The following is a 23,204-nucleotide window of genomic DNA, read 5'->3' as shown; positions in this document are numbered from 1 at the left end:
CCAGCTCAAGGTATGAAGCTGATACCAAAGAGTCAGAGTTCAGTATTTCCAAATATCTTCAATGTATTCCTTTAGTTATAGCCTACAATTCTAGGTTTCAGGGGACCTAACCACAATACAACACAGGTGAGCTGAATCTTCACTCATATGACCTACTCGGATTCAACGCTGTTCAGCGGCCATGGTGCTGAATCTGTGATCAGTCCTTTGTTTTAGTTCACTTTCATCGTGTAACTAGCTGTCCATGGTGCTGAACGCTTATGAGCCATGTAGACATTCCCACGGGCTAGTTATTAGGCTATGTGTTCCTGCGGTTTCTACCATTTAAGTGGCCACCAGGTAGCATACCACTCACTGCCTTGTGTTGGATCCAAAACACATTACATTTGCTAGGCCTATCTCTGATGTCATGCTTTGGGTCTATTGGTTGAAGTATATTGACGACCTTATCATTTGGAAATATTGAATACGTTTGATAAATTTGTGCATTATTTTGCATTTAGCACTACATAGTTTCCGTCATTTAGATTCAAGGAAAAAATACAGGAAAATAAGATTGCGTGTACGTATTGGAACGTGGCCTGTGAGGCGAAGTGGCGTAGCTTGGAATCAGGAAGTGGTTGAAGGTGTATGACACTTTTTCTGTGGTTTTCTGTATTATTATCAGTTTAGCTAAGTTAACGTTTACGTTGTAATCAACATGGGGCTGTTCGGGAAAACACACGATAAACCACCCAAAGACTTGGTAAGTAAAGGCTTCTGGTAAGGGGCGACGAGCTTGCGAGCTAGCCAGCTATCAGCGAGCCAAACAATGCATTCGAAGTTAGCCAGCTCTGGTTATTTATGGCATGGCGACGGTGTTGCGTTTATTGAATAACTCTTCTCAGTCGTATCTCAACTTCAATGGAATAGCGTTGTGTTTTAAAGTAGCTAATGCAACGTTAGCTAGCTAGATAACGTTGACCAAGGCAGATAACGTTAACGAGCTGGCTCCCTAACGTTAGCCAACTAACGTTAGCTAGGCAACTGTTGCTGAGCTAGCTAACGTTAGCATTTCAGTTTGATTGTTAGCTAGCAAGCTAAGTGCTTGTCTGTGCTTGCTACTTGTATTGAAAGAATGTGTAGCGTATCTTTACAAACTTTATTCCCGAAAATGCTATGGCCAGCCACACAGATAACGTTAAAGTACAAGCAGCAGGTAGCAGTCAGCACCATCTTCGGATGTAAACAAACCAACAATCTAAAGCACGTTTTCATGGTTCTGTCTAAAATATGCTGTGTTTACACTACATTTCCTCGAACCTTTACAGTGAATAGCACAGTTAATGTCATATTTTACTCTTTTTTTACGCTTAATTCAATTTTTCTATCATTTAAGGTAAATGAATGGTCACTCAAAATCAGGAAGGAGATGAGAGTGATTGACAGACAAATTCGAGGTGAGAAGAAGAGCTTCAAGGCTATTTTATGTGAGGTCCAGTGCAACTTTGCTTTGTTACTCTCTTTGTTACTCTAAGAATGTCAGAGAGCAAATCGTTTTCAATACACTAAAGCAACATAAACACAAAGTAGGGTGCCCAATCAAAATCTCATATTTTCACTAATGGGTAAAAAAAAAAAAAACTGTTAAACCAATGGACCAAACCTCATGTCTATCAAAATCCATTCAAAAGTTATTGGAGTTTTTACCCTTGTTGGATGGCCAAAATTAGGGTGACTAAATCAACGGAGGCCAGAGAAGAAAAAAAGTTAAATTGCACAGCTTCGTGTCAGCTATAGGTTGGATGCTGTGCAAGAATGAAGGCTCACTTTCAGGTTGAACTCGGCATCTTTCTTCTCAAATCCGCAGGGCATAGATATCGATTTTGAGACGTAGTATTATCAGATTTTAGTATACACTTCTCAATGCGATATTTTCCTGTTATTTAAAAAAAAGATTTCTCATCAAAAAAAAGCATATCTTTGAAATATCAATGGAACACTGAACATGCTGTTTATTTAAAAAAAGTTTAAAAGCCTTTTACATTTAATCCAGCTTTTTCTTTTTGCGACCTGCGGAAATGACTTTGAAGACAACCACCACAACATGTAAAATCCTCAAAAGTTTCTGCGAGAAAGCTGCACCGCTCTGTCAACAGTTTTTGGGTATACTACTGTTAATGAAATGTGAGACAAAGACCCCACTGAACGATTCAGAACATGAATAATAATATTTGTCTTGGTAATATGTATTTTATAACATAAGGAAGTGAAATTTCATCACCAATGCACGTTTGGTAGACAACCTACACAAATGAAAGCTGCTGTCAAACTTATGTATACATTACAGTTTGTTATATTACATTATTTAGCAGTTTCTCATTGTTCCTCTCTTGTATCTCAGACATTCAGAGGGAGGAGGAGAAGGTAAAGAGATCCATTAAAGATGCTGCTAAAAAGGGACACCGGGACGTGTGTGTGGTTCTTGCAAAAGAGATGATCCATTCGAAGCGTGCAGTCAGCAAACTTTATGCTTCCAAAGCCCAAATGAACTCTGTACTACTCAGCATGAAGAACCAGCTTTGTGAGTGTTAAAGCAACTGATGTAGTGCCACCAGATACTTTTGCATATATAGTGTATATTGTATGTGGACACCCCTTCAAATTAGTGGATTAGGCTATTTCAGCCACACCCATTGCTGACTGGTGTATAAAATCGAGGACACAGACATGCAATCTCCATAGGAAAACATTAATAGTAGAATGGCCCGTACTGAAGAGCTCAGTAACTTTAGATGTGGCACCGTCATAGGATTCTACCTTTCCAACAAGTCAGTTTGTTCAATTTCTGCCCTGCTAGAGCTGCCCCGGTCAACTGTAAGAGCTGTTATTGTGAAGTGGAAACATCTAGGAGCAACAAAGGTTCAGCCGCAAAGTGGTAGGCCACACAAGCTCACAGAATGGCACGTCTGAAGCACATAGGGTGTAAAAATGTCTTCGGTTGCAACACTCACTACCGAATTCCAAACTGCCTCTGGAATCAACGTCGGCACAATAACTGTTTGTCGGGAGCATCATGAAATGGGTTTCAATGGCCAAGCAGCCGCACACTAGCCTAAGATTACCATGCGCAATGCCAAGTGTCGGCTGGAATAGTGTAAAGCTCGCCACCATTGGATTCTGGAGCAGTGGAAACGTGTTCTCTGGAGTGATAAGTCACACATCACCATCAGGCAGTCCGACGGATGAATCTGTGTTTGGCAGATGCCAGGAGAATGCTACCTGCCCCAGTGCATAGTGCCAACTGTAAGGTTTGGTGAAAGACGAATAATGATCTGGGGCTGTTTTTCATGGTTTGAGCTAGGTTCCTTAGTTCCAGTGAAGGGAAGTCTTAATGCTATAGCATACAATGATATTCTAGACGATTCTGTGCTTCCAACTTTGTGGCAACAGTTTGCGGAAGGCCCTTTCCTGTTTCCGCATGACAATGCCCCCGTGCACAAAGCGAGGTCCATACAGAAGTGGTTTGTCAAGATCGGAGTGGAAGAACTTGACTGGCCTGCACAGATTCCTAACCTCAACTCCATCGAACACCATTGGGATGAATTGGAATGCCGACTTCGAGCCAGGCCTAATCACCCAACATCCAGTGTCCGACCTCAATAATGCTGTTGTGGCTGAATGGAAGCAAGTCCCTGTAGCAATGTTCCAACATCTAGTGTAAATCCTTCCCAGAAGAGTGGAGGAGGTTATAGCAGCAAAGGGGGGACCAACTCCATATTAATGCACATGATTTTGTAATGAGATGTTTGCCAAGCTTTTGGCCATGTGTATCTTGAAAATACCCAGGATAAGTTCAGTTGATGATAAATTCATAGAAACGCTTTGTAACTGTAAGCTAGTAGGATCCTAAGTTTTTCCTGGTCAAGCCAAGTGGTCAGGCCAAGTTATGTCCGTAATATGAATATGTACTTTACATGTCATGCTACATTACACATCCCAATTGGAAGGGGTTGTGTGTGACTCTGCTGTTATTTTTTCAGCTGTATTGCGTGTAGCTGGGGCCCTTCAGAAGAGCACAGAGGTCATGAAAGCCATGCAGAGCTTAGTAAAGATCCCAGAGATCCAGGGCACCATGAGGGAGCTGTCTAAGGAGATGATGAAGGTCAGTCGCATATCTGCTGACTCACTGTGGCCACTTTGTGTCTGTTGGGAGCATAAATCTATCACTGCTCATGTCCATTTCTCTATGTGTGTAGCTGTCTCAGGGACTCAGGGATGCTGTCCAGTTTAGGTAACCACTGCCAAATATATATATTTAAGTATTCTTTTTACCCCCAATGTTGTGGTATCCAATTGGTAGTTAGTCTTGTCCCATCGCTGCAACTCCTGTACAGACTCGGGAGAGGTGAAGATCGAGAGCCATGGGTCCTCCGAAACACGACCCTGCCAAGCCGCACTGCTTCTTGACACACTGTTTGCTTAACCCCGAAGCCAGCCGCACCAATGTGTCGGAGGAAACACCGTACAACTGCCGACTGTGTCGGGGTGCATGGGCCCGGCTTGCCACAGGAATCGCTAGAGCGCGATGGGACAAGGACATCTCTGCCGGCCTAAACCTCCCCGAACCCGGATGACACAGGGCCAATTGTGCGTCGCCTCATGGGTCTCCCGAACCCGGATCTGTAGCGAAGCCTCAAGCGCTGCAGTGCCTTAGACCGCTGCACCACCCGGGAGGCCCCAAAGCTTCAAACATAGTTTATGTTTGAATATATATTGAATGTTTATGTTTAAATGAGTAAATACTGTTTGAGTATTGATTATTTATGTTGTGAGTGTCCCACAGGCTGGTATCATCGAGGAGATGTTGGAGGATACCTTTGAAAGCATGGAGGATGACGATGAGATGGAGGAGGCAGCAGAGGCAGAAGTTGATAAGATCCTCTTTGAGATCACAGCAGGTAAAGATAGTCCCTCTGGTAATCAAGCTTGTCTCAGTTGTTTGGGGCTGTATATTATCGCCTGTCTGGCAAGGATAAAAAAAAGACTATTATACATGCTGACCCCTGGTGGTTTGTTCCATATCAGGTGCCCTTGGCAAAGCGCCCAGCAAAGTCACAGACGCCCTTCCTGAAATGGAGCCTCCTGCCGCAGCTGCAGCCTCAGAGGATGAGTCGGAGGAGGACATTGAGGAGATGCATTCTAGACTGGCAGCCTTAAGGAGCTAAGATTGACCTCTTTCTGTCCCCTTAGTCTTTTTGCCTGCCTAAGGATGTACAAGGTAAATTTTGGTGTACGGTTTACCTAGTGGTTTCTCAACCACATTTTGTCTCTTTCTTTCACATAGTTATTTTGGATTATCTTTGGGCTGTGAACTTTTCAATGTTTAGGGCTAAATAACACATCAGATCTGTTCTTAATGGAAAGGGCATTTTATGGTCTTACATGTTAACTGGGTAAACCCAGAAATCACTCAATGTGTGGCGTGTCTGTACACCCAACATTTAATAAAGATGTATGAATCTCAAGATAGCTAAAAAATAAGAAGGACCCATCTGTATCTTTAAATGCTGAGTGTGGTCTGATTATTTTGGTCTTGTATTTGGGGAAGTCGAGGCTTCATTCTCCAATTGGGTGGATTAACTAGAGACTTACTCTGAGCCGGTCACTGACATATCTAATCTGTAATGGAAACGTCTTGCTCTACATTGAGAAATGAAATGAGTGACTCATCACATTCAAGTGTTCATGAAACTTGAATCCATCACTACTCTGATCTAGATCCAAATTGAATACAGTATTACAATTTAATACGATATTTCATTCACTTTCAGCATTATAAACACTAGAACTAAAAAGCAAACTTCTGTCAGTAGTTTGTCTCTGTACAGTACATATATATCTATATTATGTTGTCTTATATAAAGTTGTTTGGAGGGGTAAAGAATGCACGGAAATTGACTAACATATTTTTTACATTGAGATCCAGCTTCCTTAACTGTATATTGTTGGCCTCAAAGTCCTAATAATTTGTTGTGCTTATTCAGTAAAAAATAAAAATGATTGGTTAGTTTTGTTTCAGACCCTGTGTGTTATGGGATGTTTTTTTCTGTGCATACTTCTGTTTTTTCTGTGTGCAGGAAATTATGGAAATGAACATAGTAAATTTTACTGTTGTCTGGCCTCTCCATTATTGAATGTGACCTGAAAGATAAGGACAATAGAGGAGTAATGTGTGTCTGTTTTGTAGGTCACTACTTTTATTGCTTATTTTATGGGGAAAAGCAACATCTGTGAAAACATTCAGGTGTGAGATTATTTTCTCTTGGTTTCTAATATGGACAAAGGGATTATTTTTCTACCAACCACAGCCCTCACTCATCAGCCTTAGTGTAACGTAACCAAACTCTGTCTCTGTCCTCTGACTGTTGATATGTAGGTTACCAGTCAAAACGGACTGTAGCTGTTATGTTTTCGGGAAAACTCTCAAGATTACAAGCATCAACTAATGGCAGATAATTATAATACGTGTTACTGAGCAGTTACAGGTGTTTATCATACTCTTACAACATGTTTAATCCAGACTACCTGGCCTGCTCAACAGTTTGATTTTAGTTCCAGAGTTTCTCTGCAATAGGCTTACTAACCGATATTGGTGATTTAATTATTACAACCTAACAATCTTCATACTTAATCACCATTTAAAACATGAAATATACACTGAACAAAAATATAAATGCATCATGTAACTACTTCAAATATTTTACTGAGTTACAGTTCATATAAGTAAATTGAAAAATCATTAGGCCCTAATCTATGGATTTAACATGACTAGGAATACACATATGCATCTGTTGGTCACAGATACCTTAAAAAAAGGTACCACGATTTGTCTCATGCAGCACGACATCTCCTTCGCATAGAGTTGATCAGGCTGTGGAATGTTGTCCCACTCCTCTTCAATGGCTGTGTGAAGTTGCTGTATATTGGCGGGAACTGGAACACGCTGCCGTACAGAATGATCCAGAGCATCCAAACATGCTCATTGGGTGGCATGTCTGGTGAGTATGCAGGCCATTGAAGAACTGGGACATTTTCAGCTTCCAGGAATTGTGTATAGATCATTGCCTAATCATGCTGAAACAGGTGATGGCAGCGGATGAATGGCACGACAATGGGCCTCAGGATCTCGTCACGGTATCTCTGTGCAATTAAATTGCCATCGACAGAATTCAATTGTGTTCGTTGTCCGTAGCTTATGCCTGCCAATACCATAACTCCAACACCACCATGGGGCACTCTGTTCACAACGGTGACATCAGCAAACCGCTCGCCCACACTATGCCATACACGCTGTCTGCCATCTCTCCGGTACAGTTGAAACCGGGATTCACCCATGAAGAGCACACTTCTCCAGCGTGTCAGTGGCCATTGAAGGTGAGTATTTTCCCACTGAAGTCGGTTACGACGCCAAACTGCAGTCAAGTCGAGACCCTGGTGAGGACAATGGGCACGCAGATGAGCTTCCCTGGGTCGGTTTTTGACAGTTTTTCGGTTGTGCAAACCAACAGTTTAAGCAGCTGTCCAGGTGACTGGTCTAAAATGATCCCGCAGGTGAAAAAGACTGATGTGGAGGTCCTGGGCTGTGCGTAGTTACACATGGTCTGCGGTTTTGAGGCTGTTTGGATATACTGCCAAATTCTCTGAAATGATGTTGTAGGCAGCTTATGTTCAAGAAATGAACATTAAATTCTCTGGCAACAGCTCTGGTGGACATTCCTGCAGTGAGCATGCCAATTGCAGGCTCCTTCAAAACTTGAGACATCTGTGGCATTGTGTTGTGTGTGCATTTTAGTGGCCTTTTATTTTCCCAGCACAAGGTGCACCTGTGTAATGATCATGCCGTTTAATCAGCTTCTTGATATGTCACACCTGTCAGGTGGATGGATTATCTTGGCAAAGGAGAAATGCTCACTAACAGGGATGTAAACTAATTGGTGGCACAACATTTTAGAGAAATAAGCTTTTTGTGTGCATATGGAACAGTTCTGGGATGTTTTATTTCAGCTCATAAAACCAACACTTTACATGTTGCGTTGATATTTTTGTTCAGTATACATATAAACAATATTAGGTAGGTAGGCCAATGACATGTTCATTTCAGTAGTCACAGCTGTTCACTCTGAATCACGTTCATGTCTGGGTGCGGCACATCGTTTGACGCCTTGGTTGGCGCTCGCTGACGCTGCTGTCAAATGGCAACTGCCAACGCTCAAGAAGGAAACTCCTCCCTGTTGACAGCACGTTCTGTCGCCGCCTCAGCACAATGGTCTCTTGGATAATCTCTAGACTTGTGGTGTAAGTTATTTTTATCACATTCTCTCTAATTTCTAAAATAGCCCACCTCGAGATAATGCCTTATTACGATAAATCTGTTTTTTTTTTTTCAGTGACACAAGGTGCATGTCAGCAGTGGCCGCTTTATAACCTATTTAGGACACCTCTTATTTCTAAGCAGAGACGGTGTCTCGGGGGTTTGAGACAGACAGAATATTGTGTTCTGTTTATGACTGAAATGTTATTCCTTACTGAAAGAATGGGTTCATTGTCATATATCACATTCAATGGGTCGATGATATGTGCTCTTATGTGTTCACATGCGTTTTATTTCCAGTCCAGACAAAGAATGACGATTGGCCAAATTAAATATGTATATTTTTATTGATATATGTCTGCTCATTCAGAGATATGTAAATAATACAACAAAAATGATTTAGCCATTGTTATGTCATACAGTAGGCTTAAATGCAAAGTTGACAGAATAAAATGCCCAAACCACAGTGCGGTGGGGTGAGCGGAGCTATTTTATGATACTTGATATTCTTTATTTGGAAAACAAAGGGATGGGTCAACCTTTTCAGGTTACAATGCAAGTGTTGCATATAATCATAGACTTTATTGCAACATATTCTGATAATTATAGTCATCCGAATATTTAAGCATATTCGACTATGGAAGCAAAATTCTAGGCTCCACTTTCCATTCCTATTGTTGTAATATGGAGAAATTATTAAACGTGTCCACAACATATGGGCTTGGAGTAGGCCTAAAACAAATATCAAAATAGCACGTAAATTAAATTTAGATTATAATATCATATTACATTGCTGTTTAAAGACGCGAGGGGCCGCCAGTTTCTTCTGGTTGTCTTGGCATTCAAAGCTCTATTGCCTATCCAACCACATATTTTATTTGCTGTTCTGAGGTCTTGAGCAGAAACACGGAATACATTTTTGTTTTGATTGACCTTATGTATTTGGAATTGTTTTCTACAGGATAACCCGGTGTATGCATATGTAGGTCACGGGTCAGTAATTTTAGCAGGTCACACCCCCAGCTGTTGCTGAACTGTTGCTTCAAGGGGTCCTCTTTGAGAGTTATACAGTCGCACATGGGTAGGCCAAGAGTCCTCGTGTCCCTGTTTAATCTTTCAGATATTAGATGAGCTCTGATGTCAGTTTAGTTATTTGTTTTTGATTGTTGTTGAAAATATTAGTATCTCCATAACAGTAACATTCAACAATATGGGCGGAATTGGAATTACTTGAGCCCGGGAAAATCGGAGTTTCGCGGAGGCCTCATTAATGTCAATGTGTCATGGCGCAAAGGAAAAGCGCAAATAGTTACTCCCAGATGGTTATTTATTGTTTTTTATACAAACACGAATTACACTACATAAAATCTAAAACAGTTTTAAAGAAAAAGTAAGTTAATAAACCCAATACCCAGAACTGGGGTGTCAGTTAATTAAAAAACAGAGATGTTTGTTTTTTAGTGATGAACAATTCAGTTGTGAACTGCTGTCAGTTGCTGTACTTTGGACTGTTTCCACTTTACTGTGCTTTATTTGCTTTTATCCCCATAAATGTGGCTGTGCTGGACAACATTTATTGCAGGCTTATGACATGTTTGATGTTTTCCAGGCTTATATTTGGCACATTATATCCTGCATACTACTCATACAAAGCTGTCAAGTCAAAGGATGTGAAGGAATATGTGAGTATGAGCAGCAGTCTGAAAAAAGTGAAAATTAAACAGTAACGTGCCATATTGAGTCAGTCTGTATAGATTACACATTATGGGCCAGTTTCACAGAACCAGACAACTATTGGACTGAATTACTTAAAGATGTACTATGCAGAAATCGCTCCACCATTTCCTGGTTGCTAAAATACTAATAGTTCGCCTAATTTCAGTTTGTGACAAAACAAGCAAGTATAGTGTAGAGAATCATTGTATTATCTAAATCACAGTGAAATATATTTTCCATAACAAAAAAAATGTGTTTTCAGGTGTTTGAAGCAGATGTGCAAAACCGAAAGTAAAAAAAGATTAAAAAACTAAATTTAAAAACGCGATAAAAACTTGCTTTCAATGAGTGACAGATCTACAACTCACATTTCTGTACATTTTTCGGGGTCCCCCCAAATGACATATTGCAGTTTTAAAACAGGATTTATTAGAATTTAGATTAATATTTCTTAACTATTATGTGCAAGACTAACAGAGTTTTTCTACTTTTAAAGGTAAAATGGATGATGTACTGGATAATATTTGCCCTATTCACCACCATGGAAACCATCACAGATATATTTATCTGTTGGTAAGTAAATGATGTATTATAAAATATGTTTTGTTTATGTATAGTATTATTTCACTTGTTTTAATATATAGTTATGAAGTCCTAAATATTGTTCTGAAATAGTACACCGTCACATAGCATCGGCCTACAGTAGAATAGTATCATGGCTCAGGCTAAGACCCAGATACAGACACAGGAGGTGGATAGTATGAGTCTCAGAGTTTATTATAGTACAAGGGGCAGGCAAAAGGTAAGTCAAGGCAGGCAAAGAGCCATAATCCAAATCAGAGTCGGGCAGGTACAGGATGGGAGGCAGGATCAGGGCAGGCAGAAAGGTCAGAACTGGGAAGACAAGGAAAAACAAAAACTAGAGCATAGAAAACACGGGAACATGCTGGTGGGACTTGACGAACTGGCAACATACAAACAGAAAACGCAGGTATAAATACACAGCGGATAATGGGGGAAGATGGGAGAACTCTGGTGAGGGGTGGAGACAAGGACAAAGACAGGTGAAACACATTGTAATTGAGAGTGTAGATTTTATGAATGCTCTAAACGGTCGCTGTATTATTCTTCCCTTTACTGTAGGGTTCCTTTCTATTATGAGCTGAAGATTGCCTTTGTGGTATGGTTACTGTCTCCCTACACAAAGGGGTCCAGCGTTCTATACAGGAAGTTTGTTCACCCAACACTTTCTTCAAAAGAAAAGGTGAGGTCTGTAAATTAAGTCCAGTTTTCATTGTCCACTTGAAATGTTCTATAAGCTGTCTTCTATGTTAAAAATGGTTTATATGCTCGGCTAAACCATTTTATTAAAGTACCAGTCAAAAGTTTGGACACACCTACTCATTCCAGGGTTTTTCTTTATTTTCGACATTGTAGAATAAGTGTGAAGACATACAATCTATGAAATAACATATGGAATCATGTAGTAACCAAAAAAGTGTTAAACTCCATCACTCTCCTTCTTGGTCAAATAGCCCTTACACAGCCTGGAGGTGTGTTTGGCCATTGTCCTGTTGAAAAACAAATTATAGTCCCACTAAGCCCAAACCAGATGGGATGGCGTATCGTTGCAGAATGCTGTGGTAGCCATGCTGGTTAAGTGTGCCTTGAATTCTAAATAAATCACTGACAGTGTCACCAGCAAAGCACCATCACACCTCCTCCTCCATGCTTCCCGGTGGGAACCACACATGCAGAGATCAACCATTCACCTACTTTGCGTCTCACAAAGACACGGCAGTTGGAACCAAAAATCTCAAATTTGGACTCATCAGGCCAAAGGACAGATTTCCACCGGTCTAACATCGATTGCTCATGTTTCTTGGCCCAAGAAAGTCTCTTCTTCTTATTGGTGTCCTTTAGTAGTGGTTTCTTTGCAGCTATTCGACCATGAAGGCCTGATTCACGCAGTATCTGAACAGTTGGTGTTGAGATGCGTCTGTTACTTGAACTCTGTGAAGCATTTATTTGGGATGCAATCTGAGGTGCAGTTAACTCTAATGAACTTATCATCTGCAGCAGAGGTAACTCTAGTTTTTTCTTTCCTATGGCGGTCCTCATGAGAGCCAGTTTCATCATAGTGCTTGATGGTTTTTACAACTGCACTTGAAGAAACTTTCAAAGTTCTTGAGATTTTCCGGATTGACTGACCTTCATGTCTTAAAGTAATGATGGACTGTCGTTTCTCTTTGTTTATTTGAGCTGTTCTTGCCATAATATGGACTTGGCCTTTTACCAAATAGGGCTGTCTTCTGTATACCACCCCTACCTTGTCACAACACAACTGATTGGCTCAAACGCATTAAGAAGGAAAGAAATTCCACAAATGAACTTTTAGAAGGCACACCTGTTAATTGAAATGAATTCTAGGTGACCTCATGAAGCTGGTTGACAGAATGCCAAGTGTGCATAGCTGTCATCAAGGCAATGGGTGGCTACTTTGAAGAATCTCAAATATAAAATATATTTAGATTTATTTAACACTTTTGGTTACCATGTTTCCATATGTGTTATTTCATAGTTTTGATGTCTTCGCTATTATTCTACAATGTAGAAAATAGTAAAGAATAAAGAAAAATCCTTGAATGAGTAGGTGTGTCCAAACTTTGACTGGTATTGTACATGCAGTACATCAAACATAATGTGTTTTTCACATGACCTGCCAAGAAAAAGACAGTTACTGTAACATGTGTGTGTATTTCTGTCTGTCCAGGACATTGATGACTATCTCTGCCAAGCAAAGGACAAAAGCTATGACACTCTGGTGACTTTTGGGAGGAAAGGTTTGAATGTGGCAGCCACAGCTGCAGTACTGGCTGCGACAAAGGTAATGCTGACTCTTTGAATTTCTGATTTGTTCTTGGTGCGGTGAAGTGATGTTTTTCTCTATTCATATAGATCATTCCTAGTGTTCATGTATTTTGTCTCCCACACCAGAGCCAAGGAGTACTGTCAGATAGACTGCGAAGTTTCAGCATGCAGGACTTGTCCGCCTACCAGTCCGACCCAACTGAAATGGACCCTGGATCTGTCCACACCCAGTCTGCAGCTGGACAACAAAGGGCCAGGACGATGATGCGCAGCAAGTCAGAGATCGGCTACACCAAGGGTGAGATTATACTGCCACATACACTTAAATAACTAACCAAGATACAGACAGATCGATTGGCCACAACAAGGGCAGGGAAGGGAGTGTCATAACTGTTTCTATAAGACATTTGTATGACCTCTTAGATAACTACCAAGTAATAGCTAAGTAGCAATATGTTAACACTGAAAACGGCACATCGGATTAGCAATTTTTGTGCACTATAATGGCTAGTAGAGCAAATATGGTATATTTGGCAAATAATGGTTGACCACAGCACTGGTGAAAACAGGCACTGTAAAATGGTCCACATGCATACAGCACCTCTTCCCCCTCAGGAGGTTGAAAAGGTTTGTCATGGGCCCTCTAATCTTAAAAAAGAGAGCATTTTTGAATGGCTGGATCACTGCTTGGTATGGCAATAGCACCGCCCTCGATCGCATGGCTCTACAGAGGGTGGTGTGGACAGCCTAGTATATCACTGGGGCCGAGCTCCCTGACATCCAGGACCTCTGTATCAGGCCGTGTGAAAGGAAGACCCGGAAAATTGTTAGACTCCAACCACCCAAGCCATAGACTGTTCTCTCTGCTTCCGCACAGCAAGCCGGTACCGGTGCATTAAGTCTGACACCAACAGGCTCCTGAACAGCTTCTATCCCCAAACTATAAGACTAAATAGCTAACAAATGGCTATACGGACTATCTGAGTTGACCTATTTTATTTCAAAATGTCTCGATGCACACTCACAGGCCCTACACACTCTGACACTCCAACACACACTCACTTCATAATTTGTTCACACACACATAATATGCACATTTATACTGACTCTATACACACACCCACTCACATACAATTGTTATTGCTTACTGCATTGTTGGGTTTAGAGCTTGCTAGAAAGGCATTTCACTGTACTTGTGCACGTCACATTAAAACTTAAACTATCATATGGCCTCCTTCCTGTTTAAGCCTGCAGATAATAGTTCTGTAAACTGCCTTTCCTGAGTCTCCCTAACCCCACATCTCCCTTCCAGTTTGTGACGCTCTCTGACTGCAGGTCAGTTTCCACAGGGCTGCCAGGTAGGCTCTTGACCCATCTAGGAATGCTTAACTTTGAGCTTTTATCACTGAATGACCACAGCCTGCTCTCTGGTGGCCAGACTCATTCAGTGTTTCATGTCTCATTATACAGTATGTGTTGTACAGTCCAAAGTTTCTTTGAGATTCACTTTCTTTGGATTAATTAGTCTATTTTCCAAGAGGTTATTGAGTGTCACAAAGGTGAAAGGGAGTGCTTTTGCACCATGACTCTGTTAACATACATTTTTTTGAAGCAATAATATTGTGGATAACTGTAAGTGGCTGTACTGTGTGGACGATTAACACATTTTGATTTATTTTGTCAACTTACCACACACTTATTTTACAACAATAACAATGTGATTATTTGATTTCAGAACATGATATTACCTGAGTCCTCAAGCATCCTTTATGCTGAAAGAGCAGGATAATGAAAGGCTATTTTTGCTTTCTGCTTGCATGGCAAATTGAATGATAGGATAGAAATCCAGTGTACTGAACATAATTCTGCAGAGACTAAATTAAGGGCCCTGAAGAGGAGTCCTCATCCTAATGGCGTAGCTATGCTTGTTTGTCCTGTGAGAGGGGGTATCCCCCTGCCTGTAAACATGGTCAGATGATGTCTGCTCCCGTGGTCTGTGTAGAGAACAACAACCCTACTCTGCCCCTTAGTAAACTGAACTCATAACAACCTCACTGTGATGAAATGAGTTACATCACTTCAATAATTATAGTACAGTCCACTGCTGCCTTCAGCATACATTCTGATGTGTGTCTGTAATTTGTTTTACCATGGTCCCTTCTCATGGTGCAGGGCAGGACTTTGACATGACTGAATATGAGGTGTTGAGCTTCGATCAGAGTGACACCAAGGAACCACTGTCCCATCCTATTACGCCCCCCGAACCCATGACTGAACCCACACCCCCTCTGACCATCCAGTCCTCTCTACTCTCTCCACCTCCATCCCCTGCTCCCACAGCAACAGAGCAGACTGAGGACATGAGGATAGGGGGGAAAACATCCACAAGCTCCCCACAGCTCAGGTTGATTAAGAGGAAGGTACCTGAGGTACTCTTTTAAACTGACTGGCCTACTGGTGTGTGGTTCTAACTGCGACTGGTCTGTGGTGACTAACACACTGGGTCACTAATTCTTACTTGGCTACTTCTAACTGGGTCCTTGTTGCGTGGAACGGTATCATTGCAAAAAAAAAAAAAAAATGTTGTTTCTAATGTGTATTTTTAGTTTTAGTGGATTGACAAATGTGTGTAAATTGGTGTTCTTTTGCAGTAATGTTTCACTGCTGATATGACTTTGCGGTGAATTGCAATGGTTATGGAAGTATTGATTTGATTGCATTTATTGATTTCCCAAACTAGAAAACAAGCTGGAACAGGCATCTGAAAACAACATTCCAGGATTGCTTTCTTTTAATATGTCAAATCATATTTTCATAATGTAATGAGTGTTTATCTTGTCACCGAACTGAATGTAGAGATATACTTAGTGTGTTTTTGTGCCTACATTGGACAGGCTAGACAAACATTGTCAGACCACAAACCAGAAAAAAATGTGGCATTTACTGCTTTCAGAACAGTTATGGTCAGTCAGTGCCCCATTTCTCTTATTTCTCTCTCTCTCTTTCTAGCCTCCTCCTAGAGTCTTAAGGCCTCTCACAAGATTCAGGAGTGCCCAGCTGTCTTCAAACAGAGAGGCCATGTGATATTCTGTGAATGCTCCCAAGACTGCTTTAGCTGCGAGGGGAAGAGGGTAAATAAGGAAATGTGGCCTAAAGCTAAATGTATAAAGCAGCCTTGTTTTAGAATAAGGAAACCAAAGTGACTTGTGAAAGTCTATACACCCCTTGCACAGTATTCACATTTTGCTGCCTTAACATTTTATAAAAAAATTCTGGGGCTCTACAAAACTTACTAAACATTTTCAAAGTGAAAGAAAGTTATTATTATTGTAATTGTTTTTCAAAGATAATTAGATAATTAGATAATCTACAGTAACAAAACATAAATACAGCAACAAGTTAACATCCCCTACCCAGTTTAGGATGGGCCATAACTTCCCCTACCCAGTTTAGGATGGGCCATAACTTCCCCTACCCAGTTTAGGATGGGCCATAACTTCCCCTACCCAGTTTAGAATGGGCCATAACTTCCCCTACCCAGTTTAGAATGGGCCATAACATCCCCTACCCAGTTTAGAATGGGCCATAAGTTCCCCTACCCAGTTTAGAATGGGCCATAACATCCCCTACCCAGTTTAGAATGGGCCATAACATCCCTAACCCAGTTTAGAATGGGCCATAACTTCCCTAACCCAGTTTAGAATGGGCCATAACATCCCTAACCCAGTGAGCATGCGATGGCGGGGTATCTGACTTCCACTTAAAAATAATAAGTGGGCGGGCCAGAAGGAACGAGAAGGCTATGGCCTCTGCTTGGGTGTTACAGAAAATAAGCTCTTCGGGGGCTACCCCGAAAATAGCGACAGAGGGATCTGGGGCAATTTCCTTATTGCATAATTGCATATATATGAGAAAGTCTCAAAGATAGAGGACCAAAATGGAACTAGTGTCGGGCATGACCAGTACATGTGATACAGAGTGGCGGGTGGCTGATGACATCTAGATCAGGTTGGGTCTATATCTGGATGCAATCTGATAATCTGCAAAAGTGTAGGCGATTAAACACTTGAAACTGTAGTAACCCAGGATTGCAGAATGCAGGTGATATCGGAGATCTCGCTTCCAAACTCTTCCTCCCATGAATGCTTTACATGGTCAAGAGTGGGGCATGCAATATTATGAATAATGTCATACAGCATAGAAATGTGTCCCTTTACTTAGGGATCCAGGTTCAAACATAATCAAGCCAGCTGGTGGGTGGGTGGGTGGGAGGGATGGGAGAAGCTTTTTTGTAAAGTTGCGAATCTGCAGGTACCTGAAGAAATGTGTCTGGGGTATACTGTGCTCTCTAACTAGATGTTCAAAGGGGATAAATACACAGTCATGGAAAAGGTCTGTTACAGTCTTCAATCCTTTCTGAAACCATAGCTGGAAGGCTGTGTCTATGAAGTAGGTCGTGAAGAGTGGGTTGGAAATAAAAGGCATGGATGAGATAGCTTGTCTATATCCAAAGTGGATCCTAAACTGAGACCATATACTTAGAAAAAAGTGTTCCAAAATGGTTATTCGGCTGTCCCCATAGGATAACCCTTTTTGGTTCCAGGTAGAACCATTTTTGGTTCCATGTAGAACTATTTTGGGTTCCATGTAGAACCCTCTGTGTAAAGGGTTAACTGAAGAACCCTTTTAAGTTTTAGATAGCACCTTTTTTTCTAAGAGTGTATCCAGATGTAACTTTTCATAATAGTGTTGTTTGAGTGGTATTATTTGCTCAATGGTAGGGTGGCACAGACTAAGGAGACCGGGGATGATGTTTGACATGAGTGCTTTTCCATAAAGGACCACACCATTCCTTCCCCATCTAAAAATACAGAGACCCAAAAGGTTATCTTGTGACTATTGGGAGCCCAGTAGTAATGGAGGAAATTGGGTAGGGCAAGACCCCCCTCTCCTTTCTGTCTTTCCATAAATTAAAGTAGATATGTCTATCCAGTTCTTTAAAAAACGATTTTGCTATAAAGATACAGGAATCGTGGCATGATGACTGAGTTGAGTGATATGGGGAGTGTCGACAAGCGATAGAGGTCCTGCTTAGCCTTCTCCAAGGCTGGCTTAAAAACTAAATTTAACAGGTCTTTGAATATAGAAATGTTTCCTAATAAAAACCTGAGTTAATACTTGGTGGAAGCACCACAGGCAGCTATTACAGCTGAATGATTTTTTAAATATTTTTTTACCAACTCTGCACAACTCTTAGGGCAACATGTCCATTGTTTATCAGAATTGCTCAGTGAATTTGGTTAGGAATCATTGATGGACAGAAACATTCAAACATCTCTGATTTTCAAGAAAATGTATGTCAGGACTGAGACTAGACCACTCAGGAACAGTCTCTTGGAACATCATTCTGGTGTGTCTTTGCCATAAACATTTGTGGTATTGTGGTGGAAGCATTATGTTATGGGTATGCTCGTCATCGGCAGGGACTGGAGTTTGTCAGGATCAAAAGAAATATGAAAGGAGCAAAGCCCAGGTAAAAAGTTAGAGGAAAACCTGCCTCAGTCTTCTGAAAACCTAACTCTTGACTAGAGTTGTATTTTTCCATGGGACAATTACACACATTTTAATAACAAAGACACACAAGAATGGCTTTCCAAGAGGTGTTGAGTATCATGAATAGTCCAATCTCCATCCTGACTTAAATCGGCTTAAATATTCAGAGACAATATTGCTATCCATCAATGATTCCCAAACTCATTTACTGAGCTTGAGCAATTTTTACAAAAACAATGGATATATGTTGCCCTAAGAGTTGTGCATAGTTTGTCAAATCTTGTAAAAAAAAAATTGAGCTGTAATTGCTGCCAAAGTTGCTTACACAAAGTACATCCTCATTCTGTACTTCTTAGTCATTTAGAGACGTTTCTATAATTGGTCCTTCACTTGGAAAATGTGGAATATGTTGTGTAGATAGGAAAACAATCACATTTAATCCCTTTTAGATTACATTTTAAGGCAGCAAAATGTGATAAATGTGCAAGGGGTCTGTAGACTTTCACTAGCGACTGTAGGACCTCTGGCATATACTGTAGTGTAAAGGAGACAGAGGGTGTGTGCCATCGAGGTAGCACACACACACGAGTGGATTCCATAGTGTACAGACATTTTGGATTGATTTGTCGGTCATTGAATACTTTTCGTATGTATGTACTGTGTGTGTGTGATAGTTTTAAAAAAATATTACGTTTAGAGACAAATGCATGTATGTGTCTCTGGTCATTTGTCAGGTGATGTGTCATAAAACAGAATGTATAGTCTGAATTATTTTGTGGCTACTTGGTCACTGTATGAGATGGAATCAGTCACCAGGAGAGTAGCAGGGTGAAATACTCTGTAATGAAAGATTTTGGTTTGTAGGGAGATCTTTTGAGCTGGCAAATACAATCTGTACTGACAATTTAACAGGACATAGAATATTTAAAATAATTGTCCAGTCAGGTTAGTATATCTCCTCAAATGTGGTATTTATTTATGAGAGAGAATAGCAATTGTAGGATTGCTGATTATTATTATTAATCTACTGGCAATGGAACTAAGTGTCAAAGTATGAGTAAATTGCTCTAAGTTTCACTCGTTACATTAGCTTATAAAGCCTTAAACCATAAAAACAAAACATTAGGTCTGGTACTACAGAAACAGTCATATCGGTACTCTGACAAATCATGAGCAATTCCATGTGGCCATAACAATTACTAATGTCATTGACTATGGGCCCTATGCACTATGTTTAGAGTTAGTGCAACAACTGTTTTAGTACCATGAAACACCGATCACCATGTTATAGATCATTACCAAAATTATTATTACATGGGATTAGTTACTATTCAAATAAATAAATTGCTCTAAGGAGCAGAAATATTGACATTCGACTTTTCAAGCTCGTTATAAATTATCTGGCATTGAGGTGTCATTCAATTGTTTTGTAAATGTTTGTATTACTCATGTCTTATGGCATCGCCATAAATGTTTGTATTTTCAGGTTTAGCACACAAAACATACTTTGACGTGTATAGCTATTGTATAACAAAAGATAGCCAGTGGCAAGGGCTATATAGGTGGCCCTTCTCAGAGTCTAAAAACACTGTGCAATACTCTGCTTTCACTGAGCAATTGTCAACTCATGGTTCTTACTTAAAAGCCTACTTTTCTCAATGTAGCCACAATTGTTGACCTGTCTTTTCCCAGCCAATGTGCCTGTTGCCTATTTCTGTGAGGGCATAGCAATTCCTATAGGCAGGTTCCTAACCTTCTGTAAATTACATGAATATTGGTGAAGTGTTTTTGCCAAAGGTAGTGAGTGACATACCGTCTATGTCTAAAATGAACATTTCTGCACTGTAGGTATGTGAATTAACTTGGCTATTACATAATGCTTCACTAAATATTATGCTTGGTGTTTGGGCAGCATACATTTTTGTTCACTGTTTTCAATACAGTAGCTTAAATTAGAAATGGAAGCTTCTCCTCAGGTACGTGTTCAGTTTACACATCAAATTCAAACACTTTCTGGTAGAAACATTTTGGTATAAACTTGTTTGCACATGGAATATCAGTAAGAGGTTCCTTCTAATTGGGCCATTTGTTTTTAGGATATAAGTTATTTATGGACAGAGATGTGACCTGTGGTAGAATTTTAAATCCTTTTTGCGATGTTCATGTAGTTTCAGTTGGAATGTATCTCCTTTTCAAATACTAACATAAAAATAATTTAAAAAGTGAATCATTTCAGCTGGAAAAGGAAAGTCATCATTGCATGATGTTTGTTATTTAGTAAATATGAGAATGATTTACTACTTTGCATTGTTTGGATTAGTGTATAGTTATTTGCTTCATCGAATGCCTTGCTGATAACATTGATTCTGAAGTGTCTGAATGTTCTTTTCCTTATTATTTTGAAACGCTATGTGGCAAGGTCAGGAAGGTTCTTCCCGTGGACAAATACGTCTCTACAACTTGGAGTCAAATAAAGTGTTTGAGGAGCATGTCTTATCTCTATGGATTAAAAAGCCCACATTCCTCTCTTCTCTCTGTTGGCCTTGGCGCAAAAAGTCACTTCTGGCAGGCCATAATCACTCACAATGCTCAAACCTTATTGTGAATATCAGATAAGAAAGATGTAAAAGTCAGGAATGATGGTCTAAAATGACTGTATATGAAAATTGCTTTCTCTGTATCACAGTAGGTTGGTGGCACCTTAATTGGGGAAGACAGGCTCGTGGTAAAGGCTGGAGCGGAATGGGTCAAACACAAACACCTATTCCATTCCATCTGTTCCAGCCATTATTATGAGCCGGCGTCCCCTCAGCAGCCTCCACTGCTCTGTATCATCAGTATTTCTGTTGGTGAACTGATAACAGCCAATAAATGAGACAATGTGCTGCTGTGGCTTATGTATTTTTTTGTATTATATTTTAATAGGTAATACATTTTAAGAAGCATTTTATTTAGACAATTGATTCAATGACAAGACAACATTTCCAGCTATACCATCACAACCTAAATCCCTCTATGTGTGTGTGGTGGAAGGGAGGCTGTGTGGTGTTATGATTCTGAAGACAGAAGGCCGTGTGGTGTTATGATTCTGAAGACAGAAGGCCGTGTGGTGTTATGATTCTGGACAGTCAGAGAACTAGCAACAATGACAAGAAGCTGCCATGTGGTGAATAATAAGTGTCTGGTTCAGATTGTTGTATCATGTTATTGATAGTGTATTTTTTAGGTGTTTTGACTCATGTCAAGTCTATGGCTGAAATTCGCTAGCTAACCAACAACTGTACAGTGCCTTGCAAAAGTATTCATTGTTGTAAAGAAGGCTTCAGGGCGCCCAAGAAAGTCCAGCAAGCACCAGGACCGTCTCCTAAAGTTGATTCAGCTGCGGGATCGGGGCACCACCAGTACAGAGCTTGGTCAGGAATGGCAGCAGGCAGGTGTGAGTACATCTGCACGCACAGTGAGGTGAAGACTTTTGGAGGATGGCCTGGTGGCAAGAAGGGCAGCAAATAAGCCACTTCTCTCCAGGAAAAACATCAGGGACAGACTGATATTCTGCAAAAGGTACAGGGATTGGAAAGCTTGTCCGGAACAGACAAGGTGAGCGCTACCATCAGTCCTGTGTCATGCCAACAGTAAAGCATCCTGAGACCATTCATGTGTGGGGTTGCTTCTCAGCCGGGGGAGTGGGCTCACTCAATTTTTCCTAGGAACACAGCCATGAATAAAGAATGGTTCCAACACATCCTCCGAGAGCAACTTCTCCCAACCATCCAGGAACAGTTTGGCGACAAACAATGCCTTTTCCAGCATGATGGAGCACCTTGGCAAAAGTGATAACTAAGTGGCTCGGGGGAACAAAACATCAATATTTTGGGTCCATGGTCAGGAAACTCCCCAGACCTTAATCCCATTGAGAATGTGGTCAATCCTCAAGAGACAGGTGGACAAACAAAAACCCACAAGTTCTGACAAACTCCAAGCATTGACTATGCAAGAACGGGCTGCCATCAGTCAGGATGCGGCCCAGAAGTTAATTGACAGTATGCCAGGGTGGACTGCAGAGGTCTTGAAAAAGAAGGGTCAACACTGCAAATATTGACTCTTTGCATCAACTTCATGTAATTGTCAATTAAAGCCTTTGACGCTTATGAAATGCTTGTAATTATACTTCAGTATTCCATAGTAACATCTGACAAATATCTAAAGACACTGAGGCAGCAGACTTTGTGAAAATTAATGTGTCATTCTCAAAACTTTTGGCCACGACTGTACATATTACCTCGACACCGGTACCTCCTGTATATAGCCTCGCTATTGTTATTTTACTGCTGCTCTTGAATTATTTTAAATAGTTTTTTAAAAGGTATTTTCTTAACTGCATTGTTGGTCAAGGGCTGGTAAGTAATCATTTCACTGTAAGGTCTACACCTGTTGTAGTCGGCGCATGTGACAAATAACATTTGATTTGATTTTGGCTACCATGGCTATGCCCCCATAGGATGATAATACCCCCAGCTACAGGCCAAGAGTGGTCACTGAATGGCTTGATGAGAATGAAAATTATATAAACCATATGCCATGGCTGTCTCAGTTACCAGATCGCAACCCAATTGAACACTTATGTGAGATTCTGGAGTGGCGCCTGAGACTGCGTTTTCCACCACCATCTACAGAGCTCCAATTGATGGAATTTATTTTGGAAGAATGGAGA

At 40.7% G+C, this 23,204-nt stretch overlaps 2 protein-coding genes across 7 annotated transcripts; both read left to right on the top strand.

The window, feature by feature from the left end:
* Positions 1-330: 330 nt before the first annotated feature.
* Positions 331-6,062, top strand: chmp3 (charged multivesicular body protein 3). Of its 4 annotated transcripts, none has more exons than XM_024430207.2 (6): positions 331-745; positions 1,379-1,469; positions 2,384-2,563; positions 4,023-4,144; positions 4,826-4,940; positions 5,068-6,062. In XM_024430207.2, the coding sequence occupies exons 1-6, from the start codon at positions 701-703 to the stop codon at positions 5,205-5,207; spliced, it is 693 nt and encodes a 230-aa protein (XP_024285975.1). In that variant the 5' UTR covers positions 331-700; the 3' UTR covers positions 5,208-6,062. The 4 variants fall into 4 exon arrangements, with proteins under 4 accessions (XP_024285975.1, XP_024285977.1, XP_024285976.1 ...); XM_024430208.2 differs by having other exon boundaries at positions 334-745; positions 1,379-1,439; XM_024430209.2 differs by lacking the exon at positions 2,384-2,563 and having other exon boundaries at positions 1,379-1,439.
* Positions 6,063-8,181: 2,119 nt separating this feature from the next.
* On the top strand, positions 8,182-21,385 carry LOC112256747 (receptor expression-enhancing protein 1). 3 transcript variants are annotated; one of them, XM_024430213.2, is made up of 8 exons: positions 8,182-8,337; positions 9,963-10,035; positions 10,566-10,642; positions 11,213-11,333; positions 12,843-12,956; positions 13,067-13,238; positions 15,113-15,369; positions 15,950-21,385. In XM_024430213.2, exons 1-8 carry the CDS (start codon positions 8,306-8,308, stop codon positions 16,022-16,024), a joined length of 921 nt encoding a protein of 306 aa, XP_024285981.1. In that variant the 5' UTR covers positions 8,182-8,305; the 3' UTR covers positions 16,025-21,385. The 3 variants fall into 3 exon arrangements, with proteins under 3 accessions (XP_024285981.1, XP_024285980.1, XP_024285979.1); XM_024430212.2 differs by lacking the exon at positions 8,182-8,337 and having other exon boundaries at positions 9,817-10,035; positions 15,113-15,360; XM_024430211.2 differs by lacking the exon at positions 8,182-8,337 and having other exon boundaries at positions 9,817-10,035.
* Positions 21,386-23,204: the final 1,819 nt, after the last annotated feature.

The sequence above is a fragment of the Oncorhynchus tshawytscha genome, linkage group LG08 (genome assembly GCF_018296145.1).
Source record: "Oncorhynchus tshawytscha isolate Ot180627B linkage group LG08, Otsh_v2.0, whole genome shotgun sequence".
Taxonomy (NCBI): domain Eukaryota; kingdom Metazoa; phylum Chordata; class Actinopteri; order Salmoniformes; family Salmonidae; genus Oncorhynchus; species Oncorhynchus tshawytscha.
This window is presented reverse-complemented; position numbering and strand designations above follow the sequence as displayed.

Excerpts from the sequence above, each read along its gene's own strand:
- chmp3 (XM_024430207.2), top strand. The coding sequence starts at position 701 with ATGGGGCTGTTCGGGAAAACACACGATAAACCACCCAAAGACTTG. Across the intron at positions 1,470-2,383 it reads GAGCTTCAAGGCTATTTTAT|ACATTCAGAGGGAGGAGGAG; the intron begins GTGAGGTCCAGT and ends CTTGTATCTCAG. Across the intron at positions 4,145-4,825 it reads TGTCTAAGGAGATGATGAAG|GCTGGTATCATCGAGGAGAT; the intron begins GTCAGTCGCATA and ends AGTGTCCCACAG.
- LOC112256747 (XM_024430211.2), top strand. The coding sequence starts at position 9,817 with ATGAACAATTCAGTTGTGAACTGCTGTCAGTTGCTGTACTTTGGACTG. Across the intron at positions 13,239-15,112 it reads AGAGATCGGCTACACCAAGG|GGCAGGACTTTGACATGACT; the intron begins GTGAGATTATAC and ends CTCATGGTGCAG. Across the intron at positions 15,370-15,949 it reads TTAAGAGGAAGGTACCTGAG|CCTCCTCCTAGAGTCTTAAG; the intron begins GTACTCTTTTAA and ends CTCTCTTTCTAG.